Source organism: Brienomyrus brachyistius, chromosome 14 (genome assembly GCF_023856365.1).
Source record: "Brienomyrus brachyistius isolate T26 chromosome 14, BBRACH_0.4, whole genome shotgun sequence".
In the NCBI taxonomy this organism is placed as follows: domain Eukaryota; kingdom Metazoa; phylum Chordata; class Actinopteri; order Osteoglossiformes; family Mormyridae; genus Brienomyrus; species Brienomyrus brachyistius.
Window position 1 is genome coordinate 10,610,377 of NC_064546.1, and position 15,917 is coordinate 10,626,293.

At 38.6% G+C, this 15,917-nt stretch overlaps 2 protein-coding genes across 3 annotated transcripts; both read right to left on the reverse strand.

Moving 5' to 3' along the window:
• Positions 1–159: 159 nt before the first annotated feature.
• LOC125707550 (cathepsin B-like) lies at positions 160–6,222 on the reverse strand. Its single transcript, XM_048974781.1, has 10 exons — positions 6,065–6,222; positions 4,706–4,820; positions 3,962–4,047; positions 3,197–3,311; positions 2,656–2,771; positions 2,090–2,175; positions 1,756–1,902; positions 1,216–1,332; positions 783–911; positions 160–575 (listed from the first exon to the last, which is right to left on the reverse strand). Exons 2-10 carry the CDS (start codon positions 4,817–4,819, stop codon positions 499–501), a joined length of 987 nt encoding a protein of 328 aa, XP_048830738.1. The 5' UTR covers position 4,820; positions 6,065–6,222; the 3' UTR covers positions 160–498.
• Positions 6,223–8,886: 2,664 nt separating this feature from the next.
• Positions 8,887–15,686, reverse strand: LOC125707793 (cathepsin B-like). 2 transcript variants are annotated; one of them, XM_048975133.1, is made up of 10 exons: positions 15,534–15,686; positions 13,514–13,637; positions 13,094–13,179; positions 12,653–12,767; positions 11,892–12,007; positions 11,548–11,633; positions 11,277–11,420; positions 10,420–10,536; positions 9,911–10,039; positions 8,887–9,802 (listed from the first exon to the last, which is right to left on the reverse strand). In XM_048975133.1, the coding sequence occupies exons 2-10, from the start codon at positions 13,634–13,636 to the stop codon at positions 9,726–9,728; spliced, it is 993 nt and encodes a 330-aa protein (XP_048831090.1). In that variant the 5' UTR covers position 13,637; positions 15,534–15,686; the 3' UTR covers positions 8,887–9,725. The 2 variants fall into 2 exon arrangements, with proteins under 2 accessions (XP_048831090.1, XP_048831091.1); XM_048975134.1 differs by having other exon boundaries at positions 15,498–15,626.
• Positions 15,687–15,917: the final 231 nt, after the last annotated feature.

The window sequence follows — 15,917 nt, forward strand, 5'->3', positions numbered from 1 at the left end:
TGAAATGAAACACTGATTGGGTACAGATGATTTATTTGTTCAAATACATCTTCTGATATGCATTTTAGGCATGTTTACATCCCATTTTACTTTCATTTAAAACACAAAATCTAAAAAGCAAATGAAATTGTCCACCCTCACCCCCCCCCCCCCCCCCCCCCCCCCCGCCCCCGCAGGAAAAAAGCCTTTAAAAGAATCATATTTGCAACATGGAACTTCAATCACATTAATAAGTGCATCTATATATCACCATATTCTTAATATTCGTATAAATAAATTCATTGGCACATTTTAGAGTTTAGTACCATTTGGGGAGTGATTGGGAAGGAACCTGTCCTATGTTTTTATATAAAAAAAATTGAAATGATCATAGCAATCTAATTATCACTGAAATGATGAGTAGAAAGTCCTTAGCTAACTGGCTAAACGTAAAAAAATAAAACATTTCAGAGACATCAGTAAAAGTTACAATGTACCCATTTGCTTCTAGATTGACCTCTAAATTTTGGGCATCCCAGCAACTATCATTGACTCAATCCCACAGTGGTTCTGTCCTCGTAAAATTTTGAAGAATCCTATAAAAAAAATAATAAATTACTTTACAATGAGTAAAACTGAGTGTCGTATAAAGAAATTGGTTAAGAAACTTAGTGATACCATTCATTTGATGAAAGCATTTGTACAATCTACAGACAAGCAAACAGAGGATGTTCAAGATATGACAAAGCTGTGTGACTGAGGACTAGAATCCTTACCAAATCAATCCCTCATTTGGATCTTACCATTATCACCCCAGTCTGTGTTCCAGGAATTAGCGGCCAGCCAGTACGGGGTGCCATTCTCCGTACCCCAGCCCAAAATCTTGACAGCATGGCCGCCTACTTCCGTGCCACTCACATGCTGATACACACCTGCGAAAGAACGTACGATCATGACTGACCATCTACAATTTTGTTACTGAAACAATTTGTTGTTACAGGGACAGTGGAGTTTCTCCCCCAAATGGCACACATCTCTACAACAAACATGAGTGAAGTGCTTGCTAAGCAACATAAGCATGCAAGAATCTTTGGACACAGGGTAATAAACTAAAATTAATATGCAGCACAACCATTACCTCATGCCACAATAATAATTAAAGATTTTCTGTCTAACGCGCCAACAACTGAACTTGTGTAGCTCCCTCTGTTTAACCCTTATCGAATGAATCCTCACCAGACTTGTACAGCAGGAAGTCATCAAAGACAAAGAAAGCGCCCTCTACAGGTCCATTCTTGTACAGTTCAGTCATGATGTCAGCCTCCACTGGATTAACTTTGTAAGTAGACAGTCCTGCAGGATATTTACAGTTTTGAGCAGAGAAGTTGTTGCCAAATGTTGCGTAAAGCGGCATTAGAGGAAGTAAAATCCACAGGAATTCCTCGTCTTGTTGTACCTGATAAAGGACAACGATTGTAATGCATATCATGGGTTTTAACCCAGAACTCAAGTTATTTTTATTTTATTTAGACAAATTGGGATAATGGCCAGCAGGTGAAGCACGCTGGGAAGTGGGGATATACCCTGCATCATGAATCAGTCTTCAATAAATTCTACCATCTTAACATATGGTCACTGTCCAATGAAAAAATCCATTATTTTAGGAGCATGAAAAAAAACACATCACAGAAAGACGATATGTTAATACATTTTGGTCCAAAAACACTTTGTACGGCTTAATTTTGTCTAGCTTAGCTAATCATCTCATTAACTTACCATAATGTTTATCCTGCTTATAAGGAGGGGTGTAACCAGGCTCACATTGCATCAGGCACTCTGGCGTGTCCCCCCCCTCTCCCGTACAAGACGGCCGGGAGCCATTGACATGGTGCTCACATGGTGGGATGGTGTAGGGTCGGCAGCCTACAAGTAAGCAAGGTATGTCAACAGTCGCTCATTACTACATTCTACCTTTTTTTAATTTGAAACATTTCCCACATTCCAATAAATTCCAATGGATTAAAGTACTAAGTCAACCGAATGTCAGTTAGCAGCATCATATAACCAATGTGTAATGCGTCCAATCATAGCCCCAATAGGCACAACTCACCTACATGTGAATCATACAGTCCACCAGTTACCAACCCATCCTCGGACCAGAATGTCCAGGCAGCAGAAGGATATCCTCCATTGCATCTATAACAAAAGAGTTTTCAAAACTCATTGTACGTTTCCCCACATTTCTTCTAGCCACTTCACCTGGTCTGGGTCGTGCATATGGGAAAATTAGGATGAACAGACCTTTTGTAGCAAATCATTATTTAATCTCATCTTGAAACCGATCGTCCTGCACCAGACCTAGGGCCAATTCAAGGCATATGACACAAGGCTGGGGTTCACCAAGCATGAGAATGCCAGTCCACACCTAACTCCTAGCCGTTAAGGTTTGAGGTGCACTTCCCACTAAGTCACTGTGTCTGTCAAACACTCTTCATTTAAATGACTTAAATAATAAAAAAAAAAACTCAAAAATTGATGTTTAGAAATACTTCCAATGCTTCCAACTTGAATGATAAGTTCCTCTCATACTTTAACAGGAAATCACGCACAGGTCATAGAAACAGCCCTTTTTCTGTGACAAAATCATGCCACGCACATACACACACAATCTCTCACCCATATCCACAGTCTTTGCAGCAGGTCAGCAGGTCCTGGGCAGAGATCTCTACGTTTACCTTGCCATTGCTATGGATACAGATTCTATCAGACATAGCTTCAGATGCCCCGAAAGCCTGCAGTTAGAAATACCCGTCAAAACCATGCAATGAGAAAAACACTTGCTGAATTTTACTGTAGCATTTGGAAAATACTTCAGCCTTAGAAGGGACAGTTTAGCATAGAATTTGTTTCACTTTATTAAATCTTTGTATGTATCCTTGAGAACTTCATCATCATCATAAATGACAATTCTTTCAGCCCCAATAGGGACATATTTGCACAGATGATGTAACTTTGCCGAGTCTTGAGAGCAGATCACACATCCTTTGACATAAACACCATGGAGGGGCTCTCATTTAAACTGCAGATGTCCCAGTCAATGGAGGAGATTGCGAAGGTACAAATAGTTTCATGATCACATGTGCCCTTGCCAAGACACTTTCACTTCGAACAAAAGCACTAACTATGCAGGTACATCTCCAAGTATTGTGCATTTTACCCAGCAAGAACCGCAGGATCCCTGGTCTCTGATCTCCTTGATGGTGGGACAATTGAGCCACTGCTCCCGTGGATCAAATGTATCAGGCAGCTTGATGTTTCCGGCATACGATTCCCTACAGACAGGAAAAAGGCAGAATGAAGGCACTCCATTACTGAGCCATTAGCAAATTATAGGAAGGCAAATACAGCTAAAGGATATGGGCCTGAAACAGACAATGACTATGCAAATGTTTGATGTGTTTTACAAGCTGTGAGAATCCCCTCAGTTGGGGTGACACATAAACCATGACACGGGGTTTGGAGAAGGAATCATAGTTTATAAGGGGGTTTCCTCATAATGATTATCTTTATGTTTTGTTTTTTGTGTGATGTTAATCCCATTACTCATTAGGGGGTTTCCTCATAAAAAATCATTTTAAAAAAGGTCCTAGTCAGACAGGGGAGAAAAATTAATTGTAAACTAGAATCCAGGGCCAAAATAAGACCACAGTACTGGTTTATCTGGGTCAAACAAAAACTAAAAATAAAATATGCAACATGCCAGTTTATAGACAGAGGGAATAAGGGACACTAGAACTAATTAAAGTGCAAAAGTCTGATCTCGTGACTTCTACACTGAGGTGACCATCTCAGAAGAACATACTGGGAGAGCAGATTATCAAGAATGGTGATTTCATTGAATAACACAAAAATCAAGACTTTACCAATTATTCTGCAAAACTCACAGTGATAACACGTTGTTCATGGCAACAAAGAGACTCACAAGACTGGGAGCTTAGGTCCATTCATAAGAGTTCCACACAGCTTCTTCACATAGCTGTAGTCAACCTTGTGGAAGTTGTGACCAGCCTTGGGGTGAAACCAGAAAGAACATCAGACCCTTGCATCATCTCATTATCTGGGCACGGCTCAGCTGAAGAGAATGGCTGAACCACACACATATGCAATAACTTCGCTAATTCGCTTCTCATCGACCTCCCATTGAACCCCAACTGTCATCAAATGGAGACAATGTAAATCAACAACACTGTAGGCTACATTGACTTAATTTTACATCTTAAGTATATGTGTGTGTGTGTGTGTGTGTGTGTGTGTGTGTGCGTGATAAAAACCTGGTACTTTTTAGTTTGTAGAGATATTTGTTTTCAGTTTCCACAAGGGAAAACCCAATTTGATAATCTATGAATGTAATCAAAAAACTAAAAATGCCAAAAGGCTTATCTATTGGTTACTTATGGTTAAGGTTAGGGCTGGGTAGGGGATAGTGTTGTCATAGTCAGGATTACGGTTATGTCCACAGAAGAAATGAATGGAGAGTCCCCACAGAGATGTAGATACCTATTGTGTGGGTGTGTATGTGTGTTTTACAATAGCATGTCTAATCTTTGGTAACTTTTTCATTAGAGCAACGCTTTATGAGACTGAAAATTAATGGATGAAACTGCTTATTTTTATTAAAGAAATCAGACATTACCAGCGATGATTACCAGTAACGGTCTGTGCTTACCGTCCATGTTGTGTTGGCTTTGTTAATATAATTCACCATCTCCTGTGAGAGTGGAGGGGGATGCACAGCCAAACCAATGGACAGGAAGGACAGTAACAAGGGAAGGATCCACATTCTGTAACGTAAAATGTTTACACACTGTTTGTCCTAATGGCATTAATATAGTCATATGCTATGTATGTATGTTGTTATACAACTCAGTGTAGCTGGTTACCAGCATGACCAGCATAATGCATGTGGTTACCCCAGCACATGTTGTGTTTTGCTGCTGGTGGACCAGCATCATTTAATGAAACATTGCTGGTGGACGAGCTTCACGTGCAGGTAGACCAGCACGGCTATGCTGGTCTTCCAGCTAAACCAGCACCAAACCAGCACTAACCAGCATGGAAACCATGCTGTTTTTTCAGCACGGTAGACTAGCTTTGGCTAATATTTTCCCTTGTAAAAAAAGGGAAGCACTGTAATAGGTCAGAACCGAGTCACTTTCAGTTTCCCTGGAATCCCGCTTATCTGATCTAAATTACGGTATAAAAACCATAAGCTTCTAACTCCCAATAATTCACATTTACGAGGTTTAAACTATGCTATGAAATAGCATCTTATAGCATGTTGTACGACTTTGTCGAACTAAAACTGGAAGTACTCCGCAAAATTAATGCAGAGGAAAGCTTAGCATTATCACTCTCCATAAACTAAAGCATAAAAGAGGAAGTAACGTTTCCTTTCTACCTTTTCTGTTTTCCAGCAGTCAGCCTGTCATAACTAAGTCACACATTAGGGTATAATTACAAAATTAAAACAAATTCAATGTTATTGTTTTTGAGAGATGCTAATTTACAAGTGTGGTCAAGACATCATGTCCATCTAGACTTAGGTTTACGATTACGAAACGAAACGAAATCATTATGTCCTACATGCGGTTATGAGATACGAAAAGCAGAGCATTCCTTATCTGTAACATCTAATATCTTCTTACAGAACAAGGAAAATGGTAAAAGTATTACTCATCGGGTGTAAAATTACGCATCCTTAATCAAAACAAATTCAACTTGAAATGTTAGGGGTATCATATTATTTCTCAGTTATTAATAATTAAATACAACTAAAATACAGATTGCAGCTGCATCCTTATAAATGTTAACTTAATATCCACAAGCTATACAGAATACATTGTTTAATGCGAACTACAGCATAAAAATACAAGTGAAAGAACAAAATATTACGAGAAAAACACCAAACAACAATAATTTATAAACTACATTATATTGCGAACATTAGACTAACATTTCATTTTTACACGTGAAAATACCAAAAATACAGTAAAGCTGCATTACGATTATGAAACTCGCAAAGCACCTGTGAGTCGTAATATTGCCAAAGACAAACGTCGCCCAAATCCACCTCACGCCGATTTAGTCTGAAGCTTTCGATTCGCCTCCACAGGCGTCATTTCGGCACGGTGTCATATGACTGTCACGTCGCTTCCGAGTCTACGATAGCCATGTGACTGTAGAACTGTAAGTTAACTGTTTTAAGTTTCTGAATCTTCGAGTGCTTACTACCTTTTGACGTACAATGGGTAAAGTATCATCGAAGAATAACCTTTGTTGGTGATCTTTTCCAGATCCCAGAAGTAAAGGTGTTTATTTTCAATTTCCATCCATCCATCCATACATCCATCCATTTTCCAAACCGCTTATCCTACTGGGTCGCGGGGGGTCCGGAGCCTATCCCGGAAGCAATGGGCACGAGGCAGGGAACAACCCAGGATGGGGGGCCAGCCCATCGCAGTATTTTCAATTTATAAGGCATAAACAATACGTACTGAAACAAGCCTTTCTATACAATTGTGTCATAATTCAGTTAACATGATGTTTTTTTTATTTTATATAATCGTTAATATTTAACCACAGTTCATGCACTTGGGTATAATTATATTCCTATCAATTGTCTGGCTGTAAAGCATGTGTTAACTTACTGAAAGTTTAGCTATGTGACATGCATTTGCTAGGCATGAAAATAAAACAATGCATTTGAGAAAGGTATATAAGATGTATATGTATTCGTAAGTGTGACACATTGTAAGGAACAGAAATTTCCTGTTACATTGCTTGTTTTATCTCCAGTGTGACAGACACAATCTAATTATACTAACAAAAAAAAAACTGGTGTTTGAAGGCAATTTACAAATTTTCTTGGTAGCCACTGTCTAATCAGAACAATGCATGCGCTGCACACTGTCTGCACTTTAAATTCAGCTTTACATCCAATATACACACAATTTGGAGTGTCATGTTTCTGTATTTGCACTTTGTTTTGCACAGTATGTGGTTTGTGAAGTAGATTGTCCAGTTAATGTGCATGTAAGAAAGTAAAACGTAGTCGAGTCAGTGTGTAAATGTAGCACCATAGGAGAGATGATACTTGTTGCTGAATCACATGGCTATCCTGTGGACCCCCCCCCCCCCCCCCCCCATGCCCCACCCCTTAAAACGAGAGTCCCTTTGAATATAACGACTAGATTAAATAAAAGCTTATTTCCAGGAGCTATAACAATGAAACTATAAGCGTCCATCTTCCAACCACCTTTCATTTATGAAGAGCCTGATGGCCAGTTGGAAAATTAACAAGGAGTCAAAGATCTTTATAAGACTGACACCATTCAAATAAAACCAAACATGGCATCACTGCCAGTCAAGCATTCTGTGTGGATCTCATGTTACCTGGGTCTTGGAAAAAAGAAGGTAGGGATGCAGCTTGGATCGAAAATTGGTTAAGTGACAGGAAGCAGCGAGTAGTTATTAGAGGCACAATGTCACAGTGGGCCTGTGTTCATAGTGGGGTACCGCAGGGTTCAATTTCAGGACCACTATTGTTCCTAATTTACATTAATGATATTAACACCAATACATACAGTAAACTGGTTAAGTTTGCAGACGACACCAAGGTGGGTGGTGTAGCAGATACTGATTTAGCAGCGGCGAGGCTACAACGAGATCTGGATTTAATTAGCGACTGGGCTGATACCTGGCAGATGAAATTTAACATAGATAAATGTAAGGTAATCCATGCAGGGAGCAGAAATATGAAGTACAGATATTTTATGGGTTTCACTGAAATAAAAGTAGCTGATTACAAGAAAGATCTCGGTGTGTATGTTGAGGCTACCTTAAGAATGACATTTCTGCCTTGGAAAAGATGCAACATAGGGCTACGAGAATGATTCCTGGTTTTAGAGGAATGTCTTATGAGGAGAGGTTAGCTGAGCTGAATCTGTTTAGTCTCAAGCAAAGGAGTCTAAGGGGGGGACATGATCCGGGTATATAAGATTCTAACAGGTCTGGATGCTGTTCAGCCAAATGGCTATTTCAATATTAGTTTAAATACTAGAACTGGCCAAAAGTGGAAATTAGCAGAAGAACATTTTAAAATGAATTTGAGGAAGCACTTCTTTACACAGCATGTAGTTAGAGTATGCAATAGTATTCCTGCTGGTGTAGTTCAAGTTAAAACCCTGGGTTCCTTTAAATCAGAGCTAGATAAGATTTTAACAACTCTGAGGTATTAGTTGAGTTCTCTCCAAACGAGCTTGATGAGCCAAATGGCCTCCTCTCGTTTGTAAATTTATGTTCTTTTTAAAGTATGGAAGAATTCACTCAGAGTTTGTGAGAAGAGTCTTGGGAGCTGCTGCTTACATAGTCGATGTTGTGACGAGTCTGAAAGTCATGACAGAGTACTTTTGTGCATCGAGTTTTTTCCTCAGTCAACTTGGAAATTCTCACTGGAGTCTCAATGGGGTCCAAGGTCACTGGTTCCCCTTACAGTCAGCAGCTCTAGAGTTTCAGTTCCCCTGTCTCTTATTCCTGGTTCCTCACTGTAACCAACGATGATCATGATGGTGTTAGCTATTTCATCTTTGTTAAATTACTCATTTAAATATTATTGTCTGATGCAATTAGTTTTATCAGCCATTAAACTTAGCAGTGACCCTGAGTCTCTGAAATGTCACTGCCACACCACACAAGTTGAAAGGCATCAATTAAAACCTGTATAAACCTCTCTCAAACTTTAAATAGTAATGCGATACAGGACACAAAAAGGGCTATTTGTAAATCTGAATAGAATTTATGGAACACATGGTCTGTTTGGACAGGGAACAGACCCAGAATGACATAGACTGGGGAGATGAAATGGGATGTTTATTAATACCTTTGTTATACAGCAGGCTGGGCTATCAAAATAAAAATACATAACAGCCACTTTAGATATAACAAAGGACAAAACAACAGCAACTCTCGGTCGCTATTGCTAAAAAAAGACATCTTCACATTTCAGTCTCAGCTAAACAAAGACCACAGAATCTCACTGGCAAGAAGATATGTATATATTTTTTAAGTATCTACATTATAGATTACTTCGGCAATATTTTTTTAACAATCTATCTTATAGTTTAGATTACTTCTGTAGCCAAAACATATTAAGTTTATAATTCAGCGATTGCCAGTATTTTCATCAAGTTTAGAAATATGCACAATTTACATTCTGACATCTCTATTTTGTTTCAAAAGGATATTTTAGGTTGATTTAATATACATTTCAGATGATATCCAAATATACAGAAAATTCATGTAGAGAAAATTTAAATAATCTGTATGAATTTTTACTAATTTAAACTAATCTTATTACTTCCATAAGCTTAAAAATAGAACTTCCCCTGAGATAAATAAAGTAAAATTTGATACTTATATGGTACACAAATAGTTATTACTGCTTGTATGAAAGGACAGTAATAAAATCATTAAAAAGGTATTTCCCATTGCAGAGACATTGTATATAATTATATCAGCTGTGTTTTTTGACACTTTGACCTTAAAAATCAATAGACTTATCAATGAACAGCAACAAGCTATCAGAACATGTACTACATGTTAAAACCAAAAAACGTAGTGACCTTTTTCCCCCAGACGTAACATTTTTAAAACCATACTGAACATCTTAATACAGCTATGATACGCTTCTAATTTTTGGGAATTCCAGCATAAATCTGCGACTCAATCCCACAGTGATTCTTTCCTCTTAAAATTTTGAAGAATCCTAAAAAAAGAGAAACAAAATCAATTAAATGGTAACCTACCACAATATTTGTAAAAACAGAATTGCATAGAATGAAACTGAGCACACAGCCTCACATTTGGGTCTTACCATTGTCACCCCAGTCAGTATTCCAAGAATTAGCACCCAACCAGTAGGGGGTGCCATTTTCTGTACCCCAGCCCAAAATCTTGATGGCATGACCTCCTACTGGAAAACCATGTACATGCTGATATACACCTTCAATGGAAGAAAGGGATTTTTAGGTCTCAAAGTTACTACAGGCTGTTGAACTGAAATTTGAGTATTGCAACATCGAGCTACATCAGAAAAGTTTTATACAAATGTATTTGTTGTAGTATTGTCTTAGATTACTTTGTGACAACATACCCAAGGCTAGTTGATACTTATTTTCCAGAAATATTTTCACTCTTAAATACACTTATTGGAAAACATATATCTGAAATTGTGGGGAAAAACTTATAATATGGACAAGACACACCATCAGTGGTCATTAATGATATATAAGGCTTAATTACTTAGAGTAACATGATGGTTAATATATTGACAGTTCAAGCTACTCTAACATTCACACAGGTAATTATTAAATGAAAGCTCACCAGTCTTGTACAGAAGGAAGTCCGCAAAGACAGTTAAGGCACCCTCCACTGGACCGTTTTTATAAACCTCTGCCATTATAGCTTGCTCTTTAGATCGGACACGGTATGCGCTCATTCCTGCAGTGATTGCGAAGTGTGAAGCAGAACGGCACTGTAGTTACTGCCTACATGCTACACACAGAAAATGACAAGATTCATCCAAAAACACGTTTCATATGACTCAAAATAATAAGTAATGCAGAATTTGAAAACTTTAGCAAGTTAATGCATACCAAGCGGCTCATGACCTATGAAGTGCAGAGTCATTAACATTATTTTTTCCCCCAAGATCATAATATTAGTGCAGGACAGTGGTGAGCCTGGAGCTTAATCCCAGAAAGCAGAGGCATGAGGCAGGGAGATACCCCGGACAGAATACCAGGTACATGCATACAGAGGCACTCAATGTTTTATTGGTTTGTATTAATGCTTGTGTTTTTACTTTGTTATGTGTGTGTAGCTCAATATGCAGAGCATTTGTATGTGCTGAATCTGTTTAAAGATTCTGTCTTAATTATACTGTATGTACTATTCAGGGGACACACTACTAACTTTTGTTGTACATCTGTGCAAAGACAATAAAAGTCATTCTATTCTATTGTATTCTATGTACACATTTGCACACCAATCAAAGGGCACAAAGGACAATTCTGAGACACCAATTCACCTAACTGTGTGTTTTGTCACTACAGGAGGAAACAGCAAAACGCACACCTGCAAACTCCAAACAAAGACATACATGTAGTGACAAGACCCACGACCCTGGAAGTGTGAGGCTACAGCTGGACCCAATGAGTCACACATGCATTAAGCCTTACCATAATGTTTATCTGCTTTGTAGGAAGTCTTGTATTCAGCTTCACACTGGGATTTGCAGCGGGGTGTATGTTCCAAAGATTTACACTGCGGCCGCGAGCCACTCACATGATGCTCACATGGGGGGATGGTGTAGGGCTGGCAACCTAAAGCATATAAATAGCCACATTGTTTGTAATATGTGGGCATTCTGTTTTATAACATTCAATATGAACACAGGTCAGCTAGAGCAGCCTGTGTGGCACTGAGTGCTGAGTTTACAAGGATCCTCACCTATATGTGAATCATACAGTCCTCCAGTCACCAAACCTCGTTTCCGCCAATAGTACCAGGCTGCAGCAGGATATCCCCCATGGCACCTAAAGAGAAAAACTGCATTTAAAAAAGAATGACCATATTTTATATATATATATATATAGGCTGTGAGTGCGAATGCTTAGCAGCCTTGCACTCAAGGTTCAGTTTGATGTGTGGTAAAAAAGTTGCTGTTCAAATTACCCAAAATTAAAATAAAAAAAAAAACATGACTTAGAGAACAGGCTTATTCTAAAACCCCAAAAAGCACCCATAACAGCAGACCTCTCCGTTGGCGAGAAGCGGGCCGTGACCATGCCTACCCAAATCCGCAGATGTGGCAGCAGCTCAGCAGGTCCTGAGCAGAGATGTCTATGCTCACGTTGCCATTACTGTGGATGCACACTCTGTCGGAGATAGCCTCCACTGCCCCGAAGGCCTGACAGAGACACACTGATTAGGTCGCCCAGAGCAAGGTTAGTCGGACCTGGGCACAGTACGAATCTAGTATGATCGCTAACTGTGCCTGAACACGGAACACAGACATGACATGACGTCAGTGATACAACTGACACATACATATGCATATGAACATTATAAATTAGAGGAAAAAAAAAGAAAGGATCGGACAGGCTGTACAGATCACGTCATTTTTTCGACAGATAATGCAAGTGCCCATAAAGGTTTCAATAGCTTCTTCTACTTTCTTCAATTCATCTGCGCAATAAACATATAAAAAGAAAAATTCCCACACATTATGCTTGACTATCTAACTGTTTAAAACACAACATAGCACAATAGCCTGTAGGCACAGATGCTAGTTTAATGATGTTAACGTAGCCTGTTTCCTGTATTATAAGATAAGATGTATTATGATCACAGGACATGATGTGATACTTCATTTGCCATTTGCACAAGTACATTGAAATGCTTCTTTTCACATATCCCATCATGCTCTCCTGTGAGACACACACACACACACACACACACACACACACATTCAGCTGTGGACAAAGAACGATGACTAGAGCCGGCAGTATTACTATCACCAAAAGTCAAAGAGTGTCGGGGGTCAGGATTGTACCCAGCAGGAACCACACGATCCTTGGTCTCGGATCTCCTTGATAGTGGGGCAGTTTGGCCATTGCTCCCGGGCGTCAAAGTTGTCAGGCAGCTTTATGTCTTCAGCATGTTCTTCCCTGTGATGACAGGGCAAAAAAAAATTATATCAGACTGTAATGTGGCAAACTTTCGATATCAGATCAATGTAAAATCATGAATCAGTTAATGTCTCATAAGCCCTTAACAGGGTTTCTAGTTTTGCAAGAACGACACTGTAATGTGACAGTTAAATACAGAAGCATCCATGCACCTCATATGCACTGAACAAGCCAGTAACTCCACTCCAACATTATTTATATCTCACATGCTTTTTGTCCATAGCAGTGAACAACTGAAGAAGGGATCAAAAAGCAGAGTTCGGCAGCACCCAACACCTCTGGAACAGTCTATAAAGGACACTTACAAAACTGGTAGCGTGGGGCCATCCATATACGTTCCGCACAGGCCCTTCACATAACTGTAGTCAACATTCTGGAAGTTGGGGCCAGCCTAAACATGTGAAACCAGAAATAATGGGACGCTCTGTTACATTGCGTATTCTGCATAGAACATGTTAGAAGCTTAGTGCTGCAGAAAAAGAATCAGATAAACAAGCGATATGTCTACCTATGAACTGATGATAAATTAAACTGCAGAAAAGGGTCAAATTTTTCTCAAATAAGATTTAAAATATTTCAGGCGACATCCTGGTTGAGAGCACGTTATGCTGAAAATATAAGTCACTGCTGAATTAAAAAAACAGATATTTATATATTAGTAAATGTTATCCTTTGGTTTTCACAAACAGCAAATTTTGCCATTTAGAATCATAATCTGGGCTCACCTTCCATGTCGTGTTGGCCTTGTTGATATAGTTCATCATCTCCTCTGACAATGGAAGAAGGTGTGGTTCAGCCCAGACAACGCGCTGGACCGACAGCAAGCAGAGCAAGCAGAGGGTCCACATTCTGAAAGAGAGATGTTTATAATATATTTTGCTAAAGCAAATAGGGGTCGCAGTAACGAAATGTGTTACATAACGAGACAATATAAACTCTGTCTGTGGCGTGTGCATGATCTCCTTGTATTGTGGGGGGTTCCTCAGGTACTCTGGTTTCCTTCCACAGTCCAAAAACATGCAGTTAGACTGCTGGAAACTCTAAATTGCCACAGAGTACGAGTGTGTCTGTGTGTGTATATATATACATATATATCCCTTTCAGAGTGCACATCAGTCTTGTGTTCAACATTACATCATGAATTTAAATTATAAAATGGGTGGATAAATAAAACATATCAATATTAATGACACACAAATAATACAAACAGACAGGAATCAACATTTTGTTTACATCATTTTCTAGCCAACAACAATGGAAATCTCTGTGTTTATGCCAATACAAGTGCTCCACCAAAATGAAAGGGTGTAGGTGTATAATTGTGTACCTGTATGGATGGATGGATGGATGGATGGATGGATGAGCTGGGGTTTTATGTTTTGTTACAAATTTACCTAGATGCTTTTGACACATTAACAAGTAACCAACAATCAGTTGATGAAAACTTTGAAAATCAGGGCAGTGGGGGAAGGGACATTTAGAATTCATCCAGAGTCAAACTATAATCAGTTGTAATGTACGGTGCATATTATAAACAAAACGAAATAATTATGCTAGAACTGCTTAGAGCTTTTCCATCCAAGCTTTTTTAGAGTTCAGTTTAATCAACCAGACACATCTTATCAGTAATGATACTACTATAATGATTATTAGTAGCAGGGATTTATGAAACAGGTATATAATAAACTGCATTATACTTAGTCAATTATGGATTGGAAGAGATGAATATTGCCAGTAAGTAATATTATTAAACTGAAGGCAAGAAAAAAATAAGATTTGTTTCTTCAGAAGAAACAAATTATTTGATAAGAAACATCAAATAATAATATTAAAATCAATAACCATAATCTAGCTAACCCCTTTTGTGGGTGAGAAGGTGAAAATACCACACTGATATGGTTAATGCTTATATGAGTCAATTCTGAGAAACTCTACTTTGTATAAACAGTTTGCCACAGTCATGTGTGGATAGCACCGCTTTGAGACACAATGAAAGGCAAAAATTTTTGTAAATGACCCTGAAAATTCCCCAAGCTGCACATTTCCTCATTTAATCAATAACACTGTTCTTTCTGTGCTGTTGTGCTTTTATTTCTGGACGTCCTTCGGAAAGTGGCAACATGTTCATGCAATTGAAAAGTTTTCAAAACACTTCGGTGCAGAGCCTCCTATCAACCCAATCTTCTAAAATACAGGTTTTAATCGCCTAAATAAAATTTTGAATAATCCATAGAAAATAGTTACATACCAGTTCTAAGCAAAGTGCACCTGGCTTATTCAAGCTACTGGTGCTCTACAGTTTTAACCTACAACACGCACTTAATTGCTTCTGTAAATTCCGTAAATTTGCAGAAATGACTAATAAACAAGCAACAACAACAACAAAAACAACTACAAAAACAACAACAATAACCCCATATGGGAGAACATGGCAGATCATCCAGCTGTTTACACTAATTTACGCTGTAAATAGTGTTATATTATCACTACACATACACACGAATTCGGAGGTTTATTAGATAAAACGCTTTAATGACACATTTACTATGTTACACGTTTAAAAACTACACTCCCAGATCGGTGTCTAGCAATAATATTTGCTATTAAAGTTAAAAAGATAAAATACGTAAGTTTTTAACAAACTTTGCGCGACGTTTTCTAACACGACGTTTCAATTTAATGTGTAAAGTACGATATAACTATACAAACCTATACTTTAACAGCAATCACTGCTGGTTATTGTACCTGTATCGATCCTGATGGTTTTGCCGTAACAATGGGGAGCTTCAGGCAGCCACTGACCGTATCAGCTCCGCTTCACCAGTTTTTGGGAAAGTCAGTAGATGTCACATGACTGAACACGTGAACCCACAATGTTGTGGTCATGTGATCATGGAGGCTCACTAACGGCATTTTGTTACTGTCGCTTTAATTGTATCAGAATGTCATACTAAGTACGTTGTTTAAGTGCATAATAGAGTTTATCTTGCTGGTATTTCGGCCTTTCCCACGGTGTCTCTAGGATTCATAGATTTTGTTTTATTGTTACGTGTAGCAAATGCAGTGAATTTTTCACTTGCGTGTTGCAGGGGTGCCAACTGTGGCCAGAGGCCGGAGTGAGATGTCGAG